The sequence below is a fragment of the Microtus ochrogaster genome, chromosome 21 (assembly GCF_000317375.1).
Source record: "Microtus ochrogaster isolate Prairie Vole_2 chromosome 21, MicOch1.0, whole genome shotgun sequence".
In the NCBI taxonomy this organism is placed as follows: Eukaryota; Metazoa; Chordata; class Mammalia; order Rodentia; family Cricetidae; genus Microtus; species Microtus ochrogaster.
The window spans coordinates 4,374,172-4,397,629 of record NC_022022.1 but is presented as its reverse complement, the minus strand read 5'-3'; the positions used below and the strand labels follow the sequence as shown (position 1 = coordinate 4,397,629).

The window sequence follows — 23,458 nt, the reverse complement described above, 5'->3', positions numbered from 1 at the left end:
AGGGTAGATGCCCTGCCAGTGGACGAGTTTGGACTGGGAGGTGATGGTTAAGGAGAAAGGGCCTGCCATAAAACAGCTCAAAAGGGCTCAGGCCCATAGGAGAACATGAGGGGGCCCTGAGGTGAGTAAGGGCAATGGGGAGAAGGGAGGGCTAAGATAACCTGAGTTCAATGGAGAGCTTGGTTAGGTATTGTTTGATGAGTCCATTGGCCCTCTCCACCTTTCCTGAGGATTGTAGATGGTAGGGAGTGTGAAATTTCCAGGAGATGTTGAGAGCTTCTGACACAAGCTCCATGACCCTGGAAGTAAAGGCTGCCCCATTGTCTGTCTGGATGGTTTGTGGGACACCAAGCCGAGAAATGATGTGGTCCGGGAGTACCTGAGCCACCACATCTGCTGTTTCCCTGGAGATCAGAAACACTTCTATCCATCCTGTAAAAGTGTCCACAAGTGTTAAGAGATAATGGAGTTTTTTTATGAGTAGGCATATGAGTGAAATCAACCTGCCAATCTCTACCCAGTTGGTGTCCATGAAGCTGGTGTAGAGACTGATGTATGTGGAGAGCCTCCTGTAGATTGGCCTGGGCACACGTCTGGCAGGAGGAGTGAACCTGTACATTAGAATCTCGGAGAAAAAGAGGCTCGAAGAAGCGGAACAAAGCTTTGAGGCCTAAGTGTAAAGTCTGGTGGATGTCTGAAATGATTGACAGTGCCTGGTCTTGAGGAAGGATGTGACGGGTATTTAAATAGAACCATCCATCCTTTGTTTTTGTGCCCCCCCCCCTTTTATAAGCTCATCCCTCTGTTTTGGTTGGTAACGGGGCTGATAGGAGGGAGTTAAGAACAAAATATGTTCTGTGGAGTCCAAGGAGCTGGAGGCCAGCCCCCAGGCCACTGAGTCAGCCTTGGCATTGCCTAAGGCCACTGGGTCCTTAGAGGACTGATGTCCTCGACAGTGAATAATGGCTACTTCTGCAGGGAGCTGGAGGGCCTGCAAAATGTTGGCTATAAGGGGTCCATTAACTATGGGAGTGACCTTGGTAATAAGGAAGCCCCTTTCCTTCCAGAGTGCAGAATGAGAGTGAGCTATCAAGAAGGCATATTTAGAGCCATTGTAGATATTAGCCCATTGGCCCTTGGCTATCTGGAGTGCCCTAGTCAAGCCTTTTGTGAGGAGGTTCCCATTGGCAGGCAGGTCGCTTCGACTATGTCAGCGTAAGTGACCACTGCATACACTGCCTGTCGGTTTCCTGATTTATCTATAAGGGAACTTCCATCAACTAACAGGGTGAGTTGGGGATCTGTAGGTGGCTGGTCCAGAAGACCAGGCCGGGCTGAGGTTAAAGCCTCTACAGCCTCTGGGTGAGAGTGAGAGGAGGTACCAGAGGAGAAGGGAACAGGAAGGAGAGTTGCAGGGTTTAGGGCAGGACTGGAAGCCAAAGTAATTTGGGGGTTTTCTAGAAACAGTAAGTGAAAAGTCTGGACTCATGAAGACCCAAGGAGGGAGAGAGAGGAATGTCTCAGAAGGTCTGAGAAGCGATGGGTAGAATATACCGTGATTGGTCCAGACAAGGCAATCTTGAGAGCCTCCCAAGTGAGTTCAGCTGCTGCTGTCAGCAGCATGGTTACCATCAATAGACGGTGACATCCAGCTGTTTGGATAAAAAGGTGACAGCCCAATTCGAAGGCCCAGCCTATTGGGTTAGAATTCCTGTGGCCACTCCTGACCTCTCATCTGTATAGAGATGCTAAGGCTTTGTGGGGTCTGGAAGAGCAAGGGCAGGAGCTGTTAGAAGGCATCTCCCAGTAGAGAGAAGTGGCGATGGACGATGGCCGGGTGGGTGAGAGGTCCCGGGCATCTCTTTAGCTGCCTGGTACAGAGGCTTGGATGTAATAGAAAAATTAGGGATCTAATGGTGAAAGAACCCCAACAGACCAAAAAATGAGAGGATCTGATCCCCTGTGGTTGGAGGCTGTAAATCCCGAAATACCTGAACCCTGTCAGAGGTGAGGGTCTTAAACCCCAGGCTAGGTTGAACACCCAAATATACCACTGTAGGAGAGCATAGCTGAGCCTTATTTGGTGAAACTTGATATCCCAGGGATTTGAGGAAGTTAAGGAACACAGAGGTGGCTTGTTGGGACAGACAATGTAGAACTGCAGAGAAGTTGGTCATCCACGTACTGAGGAGAGTGCTGGACCCCGTGTCAAAGTTTGAGAGATCTGGAGCCAGAGCTTGGCCAAAGAAATAGGGGCTGTCTCAAAAACCTTGAGAGAGAACAGTCCACGTGAGCTGTCTGGAGGACCGGGGCTCAGGGTTGTCCCAGGCGAAGGCAAAGAGGAAGTATGAGTCAGGGTGTAAAGGGACAGTGAAGAAGGCATCTTTTAGGTCTAGACTGTAAAGTAGGAGGTGGTAGGGGGAACGTTAGACAGGAGATTGTAAGGCTGTTAACCACTGGGTGAACTGGAATGACTGCCTCACTTATGAGGCGGAGGTCTTGAACCGGATGGTAAGCACCAGAGGGCTTATGCACAGGAAGAACTGGAGTGTTGCAAGGTGAGTTGGTAGGAATTAAAAGTCCTTGAGACAGGAGACGGTGATAATAGGCTTAAGGCCTCGGTGGTGGGTTTCAGAAATAGGAAACTGGGGTCTGAAAGAGAAGGATGAAGGGTCGTTAAGGTGAACTAGGACTGGCTGGTGATGAGTAGCAATCACAGGAGTAGAAGTGTCCCATACTTGGGGATCTACTGGATAAGGGAGTGTAGGGACAGAACAGTCTGGGGTAGGAACCTGTGAGGCTGTTAAAGTAAGAAGAAAGTGTGACTCAAGAGCGTGTGTGGGGGCTAAAGTGAGTGTGGCCCTGAAGCAGCTAAGGAGATCTCGACCCAGGAGAGGTGCTGGGCAAGCAGATATCACTAAGACAGAACGAGAGAAAAATTGTCCTGCAAGAATGCAAGGCAGTGTCAAAGTTTTAAGTGGGGAGGAAGGGGTCCCATCTACCCTCATAACTGAAATTGGTGAGGGGAGCATAAGGCCTGAGTGAGATATTAGAACAGAATAGGTAGCTCCCATGTCCAAAATAAAAGTAATGGACTTACCTGCTATCTGTAGCTTTACCCTAGGCTCATATAGGGTTATGGGATATACCAAGTCTGGGCAGCGTCAATCCTCTGCAAGGCTGAGAAGTTTGAAGGCTGGCACAGTTTCACTTGTCGATGTTGGTGAGTGACCTCCATGGTGTGGCATAGAGGACAAGCCCACACAGGGGCATTGTGATTTCCAGTATCCAGGTTGCTGGCAGACAGGGCATAACCTCGAAGGAGATGTAGTGCAATATTGTGCCACATGACCATTTAAGCCATTTGTCCTTACGGCCACAAAAATTTTCTAGGTCCCGGAGGACAGTAAGGTCAAGGCTTCCTTCTGGTGGCCAACGTGTCCCATTGTCAAGATAGGAGGCCAAATCTTAGTACTTAGGAAAATTAGCCATTCAGAACAGATTGTATCAGACAGGCCCAATTTATAAAGATTTTGTAAGAGGCATCCCGGGGTGACAGCGGATCTGGCTTTGAACTGCAAGTGCCCATTTTAGAGTCTATGCCCAGCTGCATGGTCTAAGTCTATTACAGCACATGTGCCAAAATAGCTCTTAGGCCTAATGGGGTCATAGAAATTGAATGCTAGGCATCCCTGGAGCAAACAAAATCCATCTCAGCCAGGCCCAGCCTAGCTGCTGAGATCGAACTCTTGGAGTGGGCCGTGGCTTCCACAAGATTCCGATAATCAACAAAAATAAGTACAAATGGGTCCCCAAAACCCTATAGCATAGACAAGAAAAAGGGACTCACCAAGACGCAGCTGCTGTAGTCTGGGAGCCAGTTTTTGCAGTTTTAGCATGGTGCGGAGAGCTTGGATTATGGACTAGGGGGCTTTCGGCATGTGGCCTATGGACACGCAGAAAGGCAGCCCTACCCCAGTGGGGCCTCCAGATGTTAGGAATTTTCCTAATGCAAGCACTCTACTGACACAAAAATCACAATCAAGCCAAATCACAACAAGCCAAAACAAAGAATATCCAAGTTTAATAGGATTTCTATGCTTTAGGGTGGCCCCAAGGGGGAACCAGGAAGCTGTGAACACAAGGGAGAGGGAGGCACAAGGGGACTTTCCAGGGGAGCAGTTTAAATCTGGGAGAGTGGTCAAGATTTTGGTGGGCTGTCTTGACCCTCTTCAGGGGAGGGGTCAAGGTTTGACAGGCACAGGGACTTACAGCTACTGGGATTAAAAGTGTATGTTACCATTGCCTAGTCTGTAAGGCTGACCAGTGGGGCTGTTTTACTCTCTGATCTTCAGGCAAGCTTTATTTATTAAAATGCAAGCAAAGTGCCACCACAGTTGAAGAACATCCCTGGCTATACAATGTGTTGAAAGTCAACCTAGAGCAAGTGAGACCCTACCTTGGGTAGGGCTTCCTTTTTCTCTCAGCAACTGCTTTCAAGTGTCTATGATCTGTGCTGGGTACCGCAGATACAGAAGGAAGCCATGGAACATTGAAGAAGAAAAAAAAAAAAAAAACACTATGGTTTCCTGAAGGAAACAGGCAACTTACAAATTTAGTTTGAATTACAACTATGAGAATGTGCCTAAAGGAAAACTTAGTGAAGGTCTAACTGGGATTAAATGATCCTGCACATAAAGCAGTTATGTCACATTGTAAACACTTTGCCCAGGAAAGACCTTACCAAGAAAGGGGAGGCTACACTGACACCGAAGCTGCAATCGGGACCTTGAAAGGGGAAACCTAAGACCAGGATCCACCAGACCAGAGTCTAAGAGTCTAAGAGTGCTACAAATTTCTGGGATAACTTGCAAACCTCTCTCTCTCTCTCTCTCTCTTTCTCTCTCTCTCTCTCTCTCTCTCTCTCTCTCTCTCTCTCTCATCTGGAATTGTGGTAAGGCATCTTTGACTCTAGCCTCCAACAAAAGAGAAAACTCCCAGATAAAAATGAGCATCTTGCCACCATTGTAGTCATTTTATCTTTTTAACAGCAGTGTGACCATCCTATAACCTTCTGATAGTGTGTTTATGTTCCCCAATAATCCTAGCCTCTGGTTTCTTGCCTAGCAAAATTTAATAGAAATGACATTCTGTATTTAGAAATTTGGAAATGGATAACTTATAGTTACTATCTCTAGATATATTTGCTTTTAAAAGCAGTTTCCAAGTCAAACATTATGCCACATACTTTTAATCCCAGCACTAGGGAGATAGAGGAAGATGTCTGTGAGTTAGAGACCCATCTGGTCTACATAGTTCATTCCAAAGCATCCAGTCTCCTGATGAGATACTGCTTAAAAGCAAACAAGCAAGATTTCCAAGTCAACATGAAGCCCAAGCTTCCAGCCCCATTGGGATCAGCAATGTTTAGCATCATAATGCCAATTCCAGCCCTTCCAGTCAGCAGAGGGTGGTCTAGCCAAGGTGAAATGAAAGACAGTGTACAGGAGAGGTTGTCAGAATCCTACAAACTCTCTTATTTTAAATGAGTAGGCAGAACAAATAACTGCCGTATAATAAGTTGAAATTTTGAGGATTGTTACTTTCATAATTACAAATAATTCTTCCACGTACATTTTTATTAGCTCCTGAGTTCTATACAAAGTGAGTTCTTTGGAGATGTTCTGTTTACACCAGCATCTCCACCAAGCAGATGAAGGAGCATCATACTGACTCAGTTTAGTGTGGGCTTGTGAAAATGAGTGTCCTGCTATAATCTCATTTTTGTATGGCAGTTTTATGAAACCCATTACTGTGCACTTGTAAAATGAAAATTAAGACATATGCGTGTATTGTTCCCAATCATATGTTAATAAACTGCATCATGATTCTTATAAAAAAAATGAGTGTCTTAGGTAAAAGAGGCTTGGTGGGACAAACAGATTAAATGCTCCAATTAGTGAATTTTAAGGCATATAACTATCCACTGTGAAACAGAGTAGAGAAACAATTATTTTATTTATATGGGTGTTTTTGTCTGTGCACCACACTCATGCCTGGTGTCATAGAGACGAAAAAGAGGCATCAGATTGCCTGAAACAGGAATCGCAAACAAGTATGAGCTGTCACGTGGGTGCTCAGAATCGAATCTGGGTCCTCTGAAAGAGCGGTGCTTTTAACCCATCCCTGAACCAGCTCTCCAGCTCTATGCAGATTCCTGTTCACGTCTTCATTTTTGGTTTTTAAGACAGAATCTCACTGGGTAGCCTTGGCTGGGCTGAATTTACTATGTAGACCAGGCTAGATTAGAACTCAGAGATTCTCCTACCTCTGCCTCCCAAGTGCTGGGTAGACTACCCCCAACCGGATAAAATATTTGTTTACATAGACTACCGCCTTCTCTGAACTTAAGCAACTTGTCTTAAAGAGCCAACCCCTTCCATTTTCTCCATAATTATTGTTTTAAAATTAAGCCAATCGCCGGGCAGTGGTGGCACACGCCTTTAATCCCAGCACTCGGGAGGCAGAGGCAGGCGGATCTCTATGAGTTCGAGGCCAGCCTGATCTACAAGAGCTAGTTCCAGGACATAAACCAATAAAAGCTAAGGAGAAACCCTGTCTCAGGGGGGGGGGGGGGAACTTAAGCCAACATGAAAGACTCCAGGCAATTGGGGGAGGGTGGTTTCTGCCACCTGTCCCTGTGTAGCTTGCTAGCCATGGGTGGATCTTGGTGCATTCTTTCAACAAAAAGAATTGCCTTGCTTCCTTGTTCCCTTGTGAGATTTCTGTTTGTCTAGCAATCCCCAGCACAGAATGAACAACACATCAGTGAATCATTGGATAGTCTTTAAAGAGGCTCCCATCAGACAGTTCAGGCTAACTCTATCAAATCAGTCCAGTTGCACTCTCTTTGAAAGAGATGGTTCTTGCAAAAGTAAAAGTTGAAACACATTCTTTTCAGTACACAGATCCGTGCGGGGACACACACACACACACACACACACACACACAGAGTGCAACTGAAGAGTGTGTATATTAAATAGAAGGGACTGACCTTTTTGTTGCTGTTCTTTTGTTTGGTTGTTTTTTGTTTGTTTTGTTTTTGTATTTTGAGACTAGACAAGGCTTCTCTATGTATCCCTGGCTGTCCTGGAACTCGCTCTGTTGACCAAGCTGGCCTCGGATCCAGAGACCCACCCGTCTCTGCCTTCTAAGTACCCGGATTAAAGGCGTGCGCCACCACCGCCCGGGGGGGGGGGGGGGGACTGACAATTTTGAACGTGCAAATGCCCTGCACCGGAAGGAAGACCGTACTTCCACACCAGCAACCGGCTCCCAAAGGTCATTCACTCCGTCTACCCGAGGTGCTGAGCCTTTAGCAGAGTGGAGCGCTAATTGCCTGGGGACTCGAACTAAAGGCGTCAGCTAACGCGCGGCGCTAGTGCAGGAGTCCTTGCCAGAGGGAACCGCGACAGGGAGCCGGGCGCCAAGTGTCCCGGAACCAACGGCGGGCGGCGGGGAGTCGGTCCGCCCGGGCTCGGGGAGGCGCTCCTGCTGCGCGCGGCTCCGCCCTCCACCCGCCTCCACAGTTGATAGTCCGGAGCCGGCGTGTCGGCGTGTGTGGTTATGCGGCTCTTTCTGGCTGAGAGGACACAGCGGCGTCCTGCCCTGGCCTGAGCAATGCTAAGAAGCTGCGCTACGCGCCTGCGCGCTCTTGCTGTCCCGCCTGCGAGGAGGCCCGGAGCGGTGTGGGTGAGTCCCGGGTCGCCCCGGTGATGGTACGAGCGGGAGAGACAGCCGATCCTCGGCTGTAACGGGCACCGGCTCCTCAGCCCTGAGATTCAAATCGGGAGGATCGGGAAGGGAACGTAACTCGAGGTTGAGATAGGTCAGCAGGGATAGGACCGCCACTGCTACTGAAATAATAATAATGGTTAGCAAGATCATCCAGAAAAGCCGTGAAAGAGCCAGCCATTATAGACCGCTGGAGAAGAGCACTTACCCTTTCCAGGATCTAATCCCGATGGCCTCTGATTTATTATAACCAACAGGGAAAAGGCTTCCCACTGTCAGATAATCAATTATGCCCTCTCTAGCCCATTTTCATCACCTTAGAGGATGTTATAAGGTTAAATGAGATAATGCAAGGGAAGCGTATAGCATGCCTGGAATGTAAGTCTTAAATAATCCCCTGCCCTTATTTATATCCCTACTTTGTTTCACTGATGCAGTCAGTACTTGTTGAGCTCCAACAATATTCCAGGCATTGTTATGCTCAGATCCTCAGAGTCCCCCCAAAACCAACAAGGAGACTGAGTCCCATTTGTAAAACCAAAGAGCCTTTATTCTTATTCAAGTTCGAACCCCGACTCTCTGTGTCCAGCGCATTGGCACGAGCAGAGAACCCCCGAGGTCAATTGGGGTGGGGTTTTTTATAATAGCAGAGTTTGAGGTGAGGGATTTCTAAGGTTGAGCACCCGTGATTGACTGACATTTGTCTAGGGGTGCGCTGGTGAAAAGGGGATAGGTATGTTCTGTACTAAGGGACATCAGAATGGTTGGGACCATCCTTTGGATGGTCTGTTCCTGGGTGGTGTCTGAGTGGTCTCTGTTGAGCCTGTCATGGCTGGGCCCTACAGGCATAATTGGCCATTGATAAGAAGTAAGACATATTACAGTTAGGTAAGGAAAAAGGGAAAAAAATTTCCTCCTAAGGATTTTATGGTCTAGTTTGGGAGAATGGGGTCAGTTTGCTAAATTCAAATGCCTGAATTTTTGTTAAAATAAATGACTGAGGGACAACAGGGAACAGCTCTCTACTGAGCAAGAACCGAAAGCGAACTTTGTTAGATGGCTGTGGCATCTCTCTCAAGCTGCTGCAGCTTCCTGCTAGATTGAAAGTGGGCACTGAAGGTGTAGCTCAGTGGTGGACACGGACACACACGTACACACAAATTTTAAGAGAATAATGAATGCAGATTATTAATCAGGTACCATCTTGCCCACTAGAAAGGAAAATGCACTGTGTTAATTATACAACCACAAAGGTGAATTAGTTTCTTTAGTTACACGTTGGTGCCTGGCAGTCTGTGCTGTAAACAATTAAGCGTTAGTATTTATAGGCTCGACATCTTTAAGGAGGCATAAAAGGCCATAACTTTTCTCACAAGTCCAACCTTGATAAATCTGTAACTAAAGATCAAGCATGACCTTTCCTCTACTGAGAACAAAGGGTAATGACCCTTGGATTCATCCTTCAGTCACAACTGTGCAGTAGGTTTACAAGTGCATTTACTGCAGTAGCTCTTAGTTCTCGCCTCTTTGAACTGAAAACTGAGTGGTTTTGTCCATCTAAGGTAACTCAGCATCCCTCAGACCCATTCTCTCTGACCCACACTTCCACCCTCACAACCACCTTTTTCTTCTAACCATGCCATCAAAGCCACAACTCTGGAGTCACCCAAGACTCTAGTACTTTCTGTTTCCTGAAGTCAGTAACTCCCGTTTCCCTGGGTTCTGGTACTGACTGTCACTTGAACCTTTTCTTCTTATTCCTCCGTACCTAATTCTGCTGTGGACCTTCTGACCTAGACCTTTATAACGATCTTTGGCCGCTTTCCCTTTCCTTCTCATTGTTTTTTCACTTGATGAAACCTTCTGAAAACCAATGTTGTTTCTTTGCTGAAGGCTCATCATGGAAAAAGGCATTTCAACAGTCAAGTATCGCCTTCGTGAAAATTTTACATGATTGTCTTTTACTTAAAAAAAGGTGAAAAATAGTTTTAAATTTTCTGTGTGTTGCCTTATGTGCTACTCATGTTCTTCTGTGATATGTATACAGAAAGAATTTTATTATTACTGTAATTAATATTATGTTATACATAATATTTAAATATACATCAGTCTTTGTCCTTGTGCTACCTAAAATCACCTTTCACACTAATTCTTTAAACCATTGATTGACCTAGAAGGTTAAATTTAAGACCTGTGGTGTGATCCGCTTGTTTTGTCAATCTAGTGTGTTATGTAGTCTTTTTAGCCTCTGTGTCTTTGCTTAGTGTAACCCTAGTTCTCACCTTCACGAGCTTTAGCTGCAAGAAATCACTCTGGGTATGTTGTTTTTGTTGTTGATGATGTGTGTTGTTTGCTTATTTGCTTTTAAGTATTCCCTGAAAGCACTTATCTCACTGTCTGTAGTAATATTTCCAGATCTGGGGCTCCTAACACCTGAGGGCAGGGCCTAGATCTTTTCTTTTTGTCTTTCCTGTCTTTGGTATAAAAACAGGCCACATTATAGAACTCAAGAAAATTTTTTGAATTATGTTTAAAAGTTAAAATCAGACTGGGTATGTGGAATACACCTTTGATTCCAGCACTTAGGAAGCAGAAACAGGCAGAGCTCTGTGCATTCCAGGCCAGCCTAGTCTATGCCAGCCTGGTCTATAAAGTGAGACACTGTCTCAAACAGAGCAGCTACATAGTGAGACACTGTCTCAAAAAAAAAAACAAAAAACAAAAAACAAAAAAAAAACTTACATTGGTAGGAGAGCCCAGGAGTTCTTCTTATTACTAAAAGACTTCAATTAACTGTATTTCACTAGCCTATAAAAGGATATTAGAACTGTTCCAAGCTGGGGTTTCCTATTTAAGAGATCTGAGTGGAGCCGAGACACTTTGAAGACACCATGACTAAGGCCCCTTATAGAAAAAGGCATATATTTGAGGTTTACAGCTCTGGAGAGCGAGTTCATAACCACAATGGTAGGAGGCATGGCTGCAGGCAGGCATCGTGCTGTAGCAGTAGCTGAGACCTTATTTCCTTACTGCAAGTAGGAGGCAAAGAGAGTTAACAGGGAATGATGTGAGCTTTAAAGTCGCAGAGTCTTCCCCCAATGACACACCGCCTCCAATAAAACTGTACCTCCTAATCTTTCCCAAATAGCTTTACCAACTGGGAACCAAATATTAAAATCTATCAGCCTGTAGGGTCCATTCTCATTCAGTCACCCTGCTCTTCCAGAGCACCTCATGGGAGGGCTCACAACTGCCTGCAACTCCAGCTCCAGGTGAGCCAACACCGTCTTCTGGTATCCACAGGTACCCGCGCACACATTGCCTACACTCACACAGACACGTACACAGAAATGAACTGAGCGTGGCCATTTGAGTGGGTAACACTGTGGCAGGTAGAGATAGTAGGATCCCCAGAGCGTTCTGGCCACCAGCCTAGTTCCAAATTCAATGAAAGATCCTATCTCAAAGGTATAACAGAGCAGGACGTGAGATTTCCTTCACATGTATGTCAAGCCCACCCAAGCAGACACATGCACATATACCATACGTCTACACACACATATGGTAATAAGACTAAGAACACAGAAAAGTGAATACTAAATCATTTTAAATGGCAACACAGAGAAATTTATTTCTCAGATTAAGAGTATATTAAGAAAACTTTTATTTGAAGAACTCTGGGAATTAAAAAAAGCTAATGTCATAGAAGCAGAAAGTACTGGTTGCTAGAGACTAGAAAGGGGAGAGATAAGTAAGGGTGGAAGGAATATAGAGGCTGAATAACCAATATCGAAATATAGTCACATGAGTATAAACACCACAGCACAGGTGGGTGGTGGTTACAGTTTACAGTGGTTTATTATGTAGAGGTATGTTCTTGGGGGGGAGGGTCAAATCGGTATCCTTCCACTGAGCTGTTTCTCCAAGCCCTATTATAGAGTTGTATGGCGCACTCATCACATGCGTACAGAGCCCAGGGCAGGCTGTCAGGTAGCCCTCCTTTATCACTCTGCACCTTACTTTTGCCTTAAGACAGAGGCTTTCATTGAACTAGAAACCGGATATTTTGGCTAGGCTGTCTGGCCACCAAGTTCTTGGGGATCTACCTGTCTCCACACTCTCAGTGCTGGGGTTACAGGCACATTCAGCCATGGCCAGCTTCTGTGGGTGTGGGGATTTACACTCAAGTCCTCGTGTTTGCATACAAACACCTCTCACCCACAGAGCCATCTCCAAGCCATCGCCCCAAACCCCTACTATATAGTTTATACAGGAAAAGAAAGACACTTGAAAGTTACTAGAACGAAGAAATGTTAAATGTTTAAAGAGATAAAAATATGCCAGGAATGATGACACACTCATAATAATGCCAGCACAGGAGACAGAGATAGGTGGCTCTCTGAGTTCAAGGTCAGCCTGGTCTACACATTGAGTACCAGGCCAGGCAAGGTTACATATAGTGAGACCTATCCCGAAGAAAATCAATAAGAGAGACAGCAGAGACAGGGTGGGGGTACTGTGCTTGCAAATTGCAAGTTGGGTAAAGGTACCTGCTCACAATCCTCTAGACATGAGTTTGATCCCACAATGGAAGAAAAGAACAGTTTCCTGCAAAGAACTAGTATGGTGTGATACACAGCTTTAATCCTAGCACTAGGGAGGCAGAGGCAGGCAGATCTCTGTGAGCTCAAACCAACCAGATCTACATAATGAATTCCAGGCCATCCAGGTGTTGTGGGAGCTGCGGGTTGCATTCCACCACCCAGCTCCCGCCACCGGCTAGCTTTACCCGAAATAACAACACACAAACTGTATTCTTTTAAACACTGCTTAGCCCATTATATCTAGCCTCTTCTCGGCTAACTCTCGCACCTGCACTAGCCCATTTCTAATAATGTGTGTAGCACCCCAAGGTGCGCTTACCGGGAAGATTCTAGCCTACGTCCATCCTGGGTCGGAGTTCATTGCCTCTGCCGCGGAGAGGGGAGCATTGCCTCTGAGCTCACTTCCTCTTCCTCCCAGCATTCTGTTCTGTTTACTCCACCCACCTATGTTCTAAGCTATGAGGCCAAGCAGTTTGTTGATTACTTAACCAATGAAATCAACAGATATATGACACTCCCACATCATTGCTTCATAGTGAGACCTGATCTTATAAATAAATAATAAGACTCTCAGGCTGGACACAGTTGTACATACCTGTGATTCCACATTTGGGAGGCAGGAAGATCACAGACTTTAGGCTGGCTTGGGCTATATAGCAGCACCCTGTCTCAAAAACAAAATGAAATAAAATTTTTGTTTATTTTGTGATTGTATTTTAAATACATTTCTCCCTTTCATTTTACACTGTAAGCCCTCTCATATGATATAGCATGAATTCTAATTGGTCTTAATAATAAAAACCCAGAGCCAGATATGGGGGGAGGGGATGAAAGCTGAAAGATCAAAGAAGCAGAGTAGCCAGCCATTAATTCCTATCTCTATGAAATTCTCAGACCTAATGGGGTATTCTGTCTCTACAAGTCATCAGACTGAATGCTCTAAACTCCTGCCTCTTTCCGCCTTATATTCCTCTCTCAGCCCAGCCACATCACTCCTGTCTCCACCTCCGTAGTGCTGGGATTAAAGGCACGGGATTCCTGAGTCTTGGGATCAAGACCTCTGTTTCTCTTTTAGACTGATTCAATTTTGTGTAGCCCAGGGTGGCCTTGAATTTACAGATCAGTCTGCCTCTGTCTCCCCAGTGCTGGGATTAAAGGTGTGTGCCACCACTGCCTGACCACTATGGCTAACTAGTATGGCTAGCTTTGCCCTCTGATCTTCAAGCAAGCTTTATTTGTTCAATGACAAACTAAATATCACCACAATATACCCTCTTCCCTCTCCTTTAAATTCACCTCTTTTATCATCAGTTGTTCTTGTATGCTTATATGTATTTATATATGCATACATAATCGCAGATATAACTGTTGAGTCCATATAATATTACTAGTATGCATGTTTAAGCACTGACTGTTTGGGACTGGACAACCAATTAGTGTGCTCTTCCCTGGGGAGGACCGCCTCATCCTCCCAATCCCAGCTTTACTCAGTTGCCTGTAGTTCTCTGTGGAAGGTTGAAGCCTCTTGGGCTGGTCTCTGTATAGTTTAGCATGTCCATTGCTGTCACCCTTGTTCAGCTCACATTGGACAGTCATGTTGGGGCGACATTACTGCTATATACTAAGAAACACAACCTCATGGCAAAGTCCTGGATCCTCTGGCTTTTGCCATCTTTCCACTCCTTTAAAACTTTTCTCAGTGAAAAGTAAAAGAATAGATAGAGCGTGATTTATTACTCTTTTAGCTTTTTGACTCTTCTGGTGGTCCACCACCCAACTCCCAAATAAATCACACATGGACACTTATTCTTAGTTATAAATGCCTGGCCTTAGCTTGGCTTGTTTCTTCCCAGCTTTTCTTAACTAATTATTCTACCTCTTGCGTGGGCTTCTTACTCCGTGACTGGCTAGGTGGCTGGTCCCTGCCGTCCTCCTTCCCTTGTTCTCTCATTGCTCCTTCTCTGTGCCAGAGGTTTCCTATTTATACTCTCTGCCTGCCAGCCCCCGCCCCTCCCCCCTCTTGTCTCACTATTGAATATTTAGCGCTTTATTGGGATCATCAGGTGTTACAGGCAGGCAAAGAACCACAGCTTTACATTTGCATAAACAAATGCAGCATAAACAACAGTCACACACCTTAAAATAATGTTCCCCAACAAACAGATAGCAACTTCAGTGGGCATGAGCAGTATAAAAAGAGGAAAAAAATCTGCTGAATGACATTTACAATTTTGGAACTGTGCAAGGTTTTTGCTGCCAGAGGCTTGCCAGGAAAAATGTAAAGTTAACTACCTTGGCAGTGTAAACCAGGATGCAGAGCAGTGCATGAAAAGAACTTGCAGGAAATGCATCAATATTTTCCCACAATTTTATTTACAGGGAAAAATAATAGGCAGAGTATTTTTCTGCCTTTTCCAGTTTTTCTGTCTTTCCTAGATTATCTAAGCTGGGTTCTGAAGGGATAAGCCGGTCAAAGAGGCATAGAAAATGAAGTTATTTATCCTGAGCTACAGGCAAAATGTTATTTCTGATTGTTTTCTCATTTCTCTAGTACCACAAAATCAAGTACTTCCATCTCCATGGAAGGGTTGTTGTTGTTTTGTTTTGTTTACATTTTATTTTTTAATAGAAGTCGGGGGACAACTTTGTGGACAACTTTGTTGTTAGTTCTCTCCTCCCACTATACAGGTTCCAGGGATCTAATTTAGGTCATCAGGCTTGGTGCAGACGCCTTTACCCAGTGAGTCATCTCACTAATCCAGTGTTTGGTTTCATAGAGTGCTGGGGACAGGCTCCCTCTGTTCTTCCTGTTGAATCGGGACTGGAGCCGACTAAGGCATCAGCGGAAGTCAGTTCTTCCACCAGAGAGTAAGCATGGTGTCTTGATGTCAGGGGTGTGGTCCAAGTCAAACATACATTAATCAAGATGGATTGATAACGGTGACTAGAAGGAAAATGCCACATGGTTGATGCCTTCTTTAATGTTAACTGTCCTGAGATTTCTGCTGGCCTCCCCTGTCTGCTCCCTATGAGCATCTGTCTTGTGCTCCTTCATAGATCACACTCTGTCTTCCTGGTCCTCTGCATCTCGGATGTTGACTGGAATGGTGGCAATGCTCAGTGCTCCAAAGAAATAGCATGAGTGACATTCATGGTTACCATGACACCAGCCTCTGTCTCTGAGCTTTCTCCTTGTCCCTCTTGTATTCTTTCTTGTAATTAACTGTCATTTACTCCATGGTGCCATTCATCCACCAGGGATTGGTATAGTGTTTATCCTATTCCTTCATTTGCTTTGTGGAAGTAGTCTCTGAGTTCTGCTTTATGATCTAATAATTCTTGCTGAGTTACCCCAATAGCCTCCAAGTAGAATCCTCCATGCAATCTTGAACATTACCATTCTCTTTCCTATTATGGCCAAATCCGAGCATGTCACTCCCTGCTTAAATAATCAGAGAGTGCTGCAGATAGGACTCAAACCAGTTAGCTTAGCATTGAGGCTTTGCTGATACCTCCGTATCCTTCTGCTCCTTCTCTTACACTGTGCCTAGCTTCTTTTAGACCTTAATTTTATCATCTGTACAATGTGGACAATAGTTCCTATTGCATAGAGTAAATAAAAACTTAGGTTTGCACACATTGATTTTGTTGTTGCTATTTGGTTGGTTGGTTTTATTTTTATTTTTATGCTACTTTTTCCAAATGGCTAGTCTCTACTTATCAATATTCAGGTCAAAAAGCCAAATACTATCATTCCCTTGTGTTCCAGTTTCCTGTGTGTCATAGTTAGGGTCTCTATTGCTATGAAGAAACATCATGGCCACAGCGACTATTATAAAGGAAAACATTTAATTGGTGTGGCTCACTTACGACCATTATCATCATGGTCGGGAACATGGTGATGTGTAGGCATATACAATACTGGCAGAGTTGCCAAGAGTCCTACATCTTGCAGGCAACAGAAAATGATCTGGACACTGGGTGGTATCCTGAGCATAGGAAACCTTAAATCCTACCCCCAAATGTGGTGACACATTTCCTCCAACAAGGCCACACCTACTCCAACAAGGCCACACCTCCTAATAGTGCACTCCCTATGAGATTATGGGGGCCAATTACATTCAAACTAACACCCTGTATGTATTTCACCTGCCCATCTCTCTTAAAGCCCACCCCTACAGTGACACATTTCCTTCAACAAGGCCACACCTCCTAATAGTGCACTCCCTATGAGATTATGGGGACCAATTACATTCAAACTACCACCCCATGTATATCTCACCTGTCCATCTCTCTATTTCTGATGACTGGCTCACCTGGGCTTAATACTATCTCTACCAGTAACTAGCTGAGAGAAGTTGGGAAAACCATTGACCCTCTGTCATTCTGTCATTTCTATGAAGGGGTGGAGGTCTAATGAGCTCTGAAGTTCCCAGCCATTTTGAAGTGATCATCTTCTAGCAGTAAGAAAAGCAGCACAGTAGTCTTAGGAGGTTGTAGAAATATGAAATAGCACATACCTCCTATTCCTTTTCGTCTTTTAGAGGTTATTTTCCTCTGAGAAAGTCATTCCCAAGGACTATGGTCTCCCAAACCCGAGCTGGAGCAAGGACCTAAGACTCCTCTTTGACCAGTTCATGAAGAAGTGTGAAGATGGCTCCTGGAAACGTTTGCCCTCATACAGACAAAATCCTACTCAAACCCTTAAAGACTTCCAAACCCGTTTTGTTGGTAAGAACAGCCACTTTCCCATAAATAATATTTGAACATCAATGTAAAGTGTAACAGATTGAAGCACTAATTATTACTTAAGAGAAGGAAGAGCCAGACATGGTAATTTTTCCATGTGTATAATCCTCTCAGTAGGCTCAGGCAGAAAGAGCATAAGCTCAAAGCCAGCTTGGGTCACAATGTCCCGTTCATGACCAGCAGTGGCTACGTAGTAAGACCCCATTTCGGAGTGGAGAGGAAGGAAGAAAGGAGTGTCAGGAAACAGAGCAAGGAGGGATTGAGAAGAGAGAAAGAAAAAGTAAGGGAAATGGGAAGGAGATTAGGAAGAGGGGAAAGAAAAAAAAGCAATAGTACAGTGGGTTCTATAGTCCCTACTTTCATAGGCCAGAAATCTCACGAAATTTTGTGAATTGTGGGAGAAAATAAAACACATCAAAAATAAGATGATCCCAGGTGGTGGTGGCGCACGCATTTAATCCCAGCACTTGGGAGACATAGACAGGTGGATCTCTGTGAGTTCAAGACAAGACTGGTCTACAGAGCTAGTTCCAGGACAGGCTCAAAAAGCTACACAGAGAAACCCTGTCTTGAAAAAACGGAAACAAACAAACAAACAAAAGATCTTAATTTTAAGACAAGCAGTGGTGGCTCACGCCTTTAATCCCAGCACTCGGGAGGTAGAGGCAGGCGGATCTCTGAATTTGAGGCCAGCCTGGTCTACAAGAGCTAGTTCTAGGACTGTTAAAGCTAGAACTGTTACATGAGAAACCCTGTCTCGAAAAACCATAAAAAAAAAAAAACATAAAAAAAAAATCCTTCCAACCTAGAATCTTGAAGCTGACACCACCAATCTCTTTTCTCTCTTTACTTCAAAATCTGGGCTCTTCCCTTTGATAAGATCAAAACGCTTGAATTATGCTTTGCCTTAGTTAGGATTACTATTGCTATGATGAAACACCATGACCAAAAGCAAGTTGGGGAGGAAAGGGTTTATTTGCCTTCTACTTCCACACTGTAGTCCATCACTGAAGGAAGTCAGGACAGGAACTCAAGTGGGACTGGAACTTGGAGGCAGGAGCAGGGGCCATGGAGGGGTGCTGCTTATTGGCTTGCTCCCCATGGCTTGCTCAACCTGCTTTCCTATAGAACACCAGGCTAAGGGTGGCATCATCCATGAGATGCTGGACCCTCCCCCATCAGTCACTAATTAAGAAAATGCCTTACAGAGGCATTTCCTCAACTGAGGCGCCCTCCTCTCTGATGACTCTAGCTTAAGCCAAGCTGACATAATAGCTAATGTTAAGCTGACATAAACTAGCGAGCACATCCTCTAATCTCTCAGACTTCAGACCCAAAGACTACCTCATGCCTAACACTCACAAATTACACTTCCCATCATTCTGGGTTGTTTGTTTGGTTTTATTTTTAACACGCTTTGTATTAAATAACTATTTTAATTAATTCTCTGAGAGTTTTACACAAGATTTGATGACTTCTAATTAGCCCTTCATGTTTCCTGGGAGCCTGTCCCTGTTTCCCTAGTCTACTGACTGGGCTGTTGTGGATGCCTGTGTCCTGCCTCCTTTCCACTCACACCTCTAGTCCTCCCCCTCACTCTCAGCAGGTTTCACTAAACAAAAGTGGACGCCAGCAGAAGGGCATTTCCAAGTTCTCCTCACTTCTCGTCCCCTCCTCCCTGTACCCGAGCTTGATCTGCTTCTAGCCTGCATGAATGAACTGACCATGAATAAAGGTCGTTGTGCCGTGTTCCCTTCCCTTGGCCTGCTTGTGACATTGCTCCCTGCCACACCTTTCTCAGAAACAGGCAGACCTGCCACAACTGTGTACTTACTCATCCTAGTGTCCCGGGACCACCCCAACACTCGGCCACCAGACTCTCTCAGTACATAATACTCTCTGTCATTGGACGCCCCTTCAGTCTCATGGCCTTAGGAGCCACTGAAAATATGATCATTGGAACTTCAGGTCCTGGCTTGCTTTCTGTTGCTGTAAACGCCATGACTTAAATCAAGTTGAAAAGGAAAGGGTTTATTTCATGTTTACTGTTTACAAGCCAATTATGAAGGGAAGCAAGAACTCAAGCGGAAACAACAGAGGAAGGCTGCTTCCTGACGACTTACTCTGCATGGCTTGTTCAGCCTGTTTTCTTATACCATCCAGGACCCAGGGGTGCCACTGCCTCCAGTAAGCTGGGTCCTCCCCAACCAATCACTAATCAACAAAATATCTCTCAAGCTCGACTATGGGCAGAATGATGGAGGCTGCCCCTCCGTCATTAAGGTTCCTCTTTTCGAATGACTTTAGCTTGTGTCAGATTGACAGGAGCCACAATAGTTCTGACACAAAGATGATTTATTAGGCTAAACTATCTCTGTTTCTTATTCAGGATAACAGGGTAAATTCACATCTGCCAGGAAAACCATTTCCTTTCTGTCGGATTATTCATTCTTGCTAAATTCCATTTAAACCACACTTGAGCCCAGAAGAATTCACTGCTTCGCTCAGTTTCCTGCCATATTTACTAATTGTCGTGTGTATGTAGGTACTTTGGCTTTTTTTACTCTGCCCATATATGTTTGCATATGTTTTTTTGCTGTCCCAGAAAGTTTGTGTTCTGTTATATTCTGTTAATTTTGTTTATTTGTTTTAGTTTTAGTTTGTTTTGAGAGAAGGTTTATGCAGTCCAGACTGGCCTCAAACTCACCACGTAGCCAAGAATGGCCTTGAACCTCTAATCTTTCTGCTTCTATCTCCCAAGTTCCAACATTTCAGCTACGCACTACCACACACCGTTTCACATGGTGCTGGGGCTTGGGAACCCAGGGCTTTGAGCCTGCTAGGCAAGCACTCTGCCAATTAAACTGCATCTCTAGCCACTGTTTCTGTGACCTTTCCATTCCTTTCTTTGGTATTTCAATCAGTTATCTACCCACATATGATTTTAGCAGGGCACGGGTGCTTAGTTCTATCATGGCGTTTTTCTATCTGTTTTTTGCCCTCCTGTCCCATACCCTTATTTTCTTTTCAGATCCCAGGTTTATGAATGAAGAACAAGTGTCAAAGGCCCAACAGTTCAGTAGAAGCTTAGAGGAAGGCCTGGGGTTTGAGTATGTGATGTTCTATAATAAAGTGGAGAAGAAGATGGTTTGTTTGTTTCAAGGAGGTCTTCACCTGCAAGGGGTACCTGGGTAAGAACTATCCTAGCAGCATGGAGCAGAAAGAGTTTTATTCTCACATATTCAGGGACTACAAAGACAACATTAAAATGGCAATATAAATATATATTTATTGGTATAGAAAGATGCTTATAACACACTAGTTGAATATTATCTATGTTGGTTAAATTTCAAAATTTTAACATAGTATTAAATGATGCATATAATATAGAACAGCAGAGTATGGTGGACATGTTTACAGTGATTTGCTGTGACTTGATGGTAGTAGTAAGGGTTTAAAGGCTTCTTCCTTTTATTTATCTGCACTTCCTAAACTTTAAAGATTCCTTTTATTATTATTTAAACTAACTCTGTGTGTGTGCGCACGCGCCCGCGTGTGTGTGTGTGTGTGTGTGTGTGTGTGTGTGTGTGTGTGTGCACATGTGAGTGCCGGTACCAACGGAATCCAGAGGTGTCCAGTCCTCCTGGAGCTGGAGTTGCAGGAAGTTGTGAGGCACCCAGTGTGGACGCTAGGAACTGAATTTGGGTGCTCTGTAAGACTATGTGCTCTGAACTCTTGAACCCCACTTTCTAAACTTTTAAATGTTTCCTAATTAAAAGTTTAGCTTTTCATTCTATAATATGATTAGTACCAAGCTCCAGTTTTATTACAAGTATCCTTTCTGCTAAGAATAAAGTAAGGAGATGTGTGTGTACATACACACACACACACACACACACATATGTAAACATTAAATACACGGAACATGAGGTAAATGTATAAAAACACTTGAATAGGAAATAGCCTCTCAAGATATAAATTATTCATTTCCTAACCTTCTGAAAGTTTCTCTTCTGCTGCTGTTGTGGCTAGATTTGTTCATGGAGGTGCCATTGCAACCATCATCGATGTTACTACTGGCATGTGTGCAATTGCTGAGGGAATCGCCATGACTGCCAACCTCAACATCGACTACAAAAAGTAAGTCCATGATAGTTCTTATGTTCTTAAGTCAGATTCTCCAGCAGCAGATCCTGAGTCAAGGTGTATGTCTGTTACTATCAAGGAAGTGCTCCCAAAGGACTTAGCAAGGAAGATGAAGAAGCAGGACAGTGAGGAAGCCACCAAGCCTCAGCTTTCAAAGTTCTACAAAGAGTAGCTTCCATCAAACTCACAAACAAATTCTGGGAAGAGAGAGTCATGCTTCAGAATCATTCATTCCTTCAGTAACTGGAATCTATGCCAGTTATAGGATGTGGGCTGCCCTGGCTCTCTGTTTGAGTAAAGCATCACCCAGGAAATAATTTATTTTTATTTTTTATTAATTGTCTATATGTGAGAAAGGGATACATGCCATGTTGTGTGTATAGAATCAGATGGCAACCTGTAAGAGTCAGCTGTCTCCTTCTAGCATGTGGACCCCACAGATTAAACACAGCCATCAGGCTCAGCAGCAAGTGCCCCAGCCAGCTGAGCATCTACTCAGTAAGATCTGGATGGAGCCCAAATATCCCCTACATATTAAAAATAAGAGAAAGGGTTCTCCTAATTTTACGCAGAGAAATGGAGTGGAAATAAGATGAGTTTGATATGCGTTAGAAGCAAAGTTCAGCGTGATTGTCACCATCCAGCTACACTCCCACACCAGACAACAGAACGGCTTCTAGCAAAGAATAGAGAATGAGCTGAAGGTCAAAAACAGTGTAAGAACAAAGGCTTCAGAATATGAAGTCTCAAGGGAAGCTTGGGGGTCACTACCACAAACATAGAGTACGTAAGTTACTAAACATCCCCCCTTTACATATCACAAAAGCCGTGTTACCCGAGTACTAGCTTTTGGAAGCCGTGCTTCATAGATGTTAAGTTATTTTTTATAGATAATGCTTAGGTGTATTAGACTAGTATCGTCCTATAGAAAAGTTTATTTCAGAGGTCAGTAGACATTTTCTGTTAATATTTTGTATTTGTGGTCTGTGTAGTGTGTGACACAGCTTTTCAACCCAGCCATAAAAGTACAGGAGCAGCTATAGATAGTGCATAAGAATAACTGTGTTCCAGTAAAACTAACTTAGAAAGAAGAGGAGCCAGTGGGCTGTAGTTTGCCAAGCCCAGAGGTTCAATTGGAAAAAAGACAGAGCCGCTTGACTTCTTCTGTAGTTTCTCCTGTCCCTTACCTTCCCTCAAACAAAAACAGAAATGTTATTTTCATTTCTTCCTCTCTAGTGGCCAGTAATGGTAACTTCAACTTAAAGTTAGGCAAGATTGAAATTTATCATCTAAAAATAGCCAGGAAAGGATGTCCTCAGCCATTCAGGCCCCCACAGATGTGGGTCTACATCTGTTCTCTTGCGGATATCCAGTTTTCCTATTTGTTAAAGAGATTGTATCTTACCCATTGTGTTTTCTTGACACCCTTGTCAGAGGTCACCTGACTGTGAGGTTAGGTGGTTACTCAGTTGGAAAAGTTCTCGCTGTGTGTGCAGAGGGTCTGAGTTCAGAACCCCAGCACCCACTGTAAGAAGAAGTTAGGCACAGTACCACATGACTGTGATCCAGTGTGGAGAGGAGGATGTGGGGGCACCCCTGGGGCTTGCCGACCAGAGAGTCTAAGCAAGTCAGTAACCACTAGGTTCAGTAAGACCCTGAATAAAATGGAGAATGGCCCCCATTTTCTCCATGCAGTCTCTCACACTCAGATATGCTCACCACACAGGAACAGAGACTGTGTGTGAGTGGGTTTGTGTCTGAACCCAGTGTTCTGTTCCTTTGACTTATATGCCAGGACTGTGTTTTAATTATCTGGCCTTGTAAGGTATCCTGAGATCAAGTAATATTTGACTCAGCTTTCTTCTTTCTCAAGATTGCGCTTATGGGTCTGGTTCTGTTAATTCTACAAGGAAAAAACAAAACAATGACACTGGAACTTTATGAGGGTTGCAGCCTTTTCACTTTTAAGAAGCAAAACCTCAGCTTAGCTATCTCAGTTTCCAGCCAGCCAATCTATCTGAACTATTTCGTTGTCTCTAAATACATTGAGGGCAAAACAGTTAAAAACTGATGGTAGCCGGGCGATGGTGGCGCACGCCTTTAATCCCAGCACTCGGGAGGCAGAGGCAGGCGGATCTCTGTGAGTTCGAGACCAGCCTGGTCTA

General features: G+C 44.4%; 1 protein-coding gene across 1 annotated transcript in view; it reads left to right on the top strand.

Annotated features, from left to right (window-relative positions):
• Positions 1 to 7,353: 7,353 nt before the first annotated feature.
• Positions 7,354 to 23,458, top strand: part of Them4 (thioesterase superfamily member 4) — a 26,689-nt gene continuing 10,584 nt past the window's right edge. The window contains exons 1-4 of the mRNA XM_005357026.3: positions 7,354 to 7,752; positions 16,943 to 17,129; positions 20,179 to 20,338; positions 21,180 to 21,287. Of these exons, the coding sequence (XP_005357083.1) occupies positions 7,681 to 7,752; positions 16,943 to 17,129; positions 20,179 to 20,338; positions 21,180 to 21,287 (527 nt within the window). The 5' untranslated portion in view covers positions 7,354 to 7,680. The remainder of the gene's footprint in view (positions 7,753 to 16,942; positions 17,130 to 20,178; positions 20,339 to 21,179; positions 21,288 to 23,458) is intronic.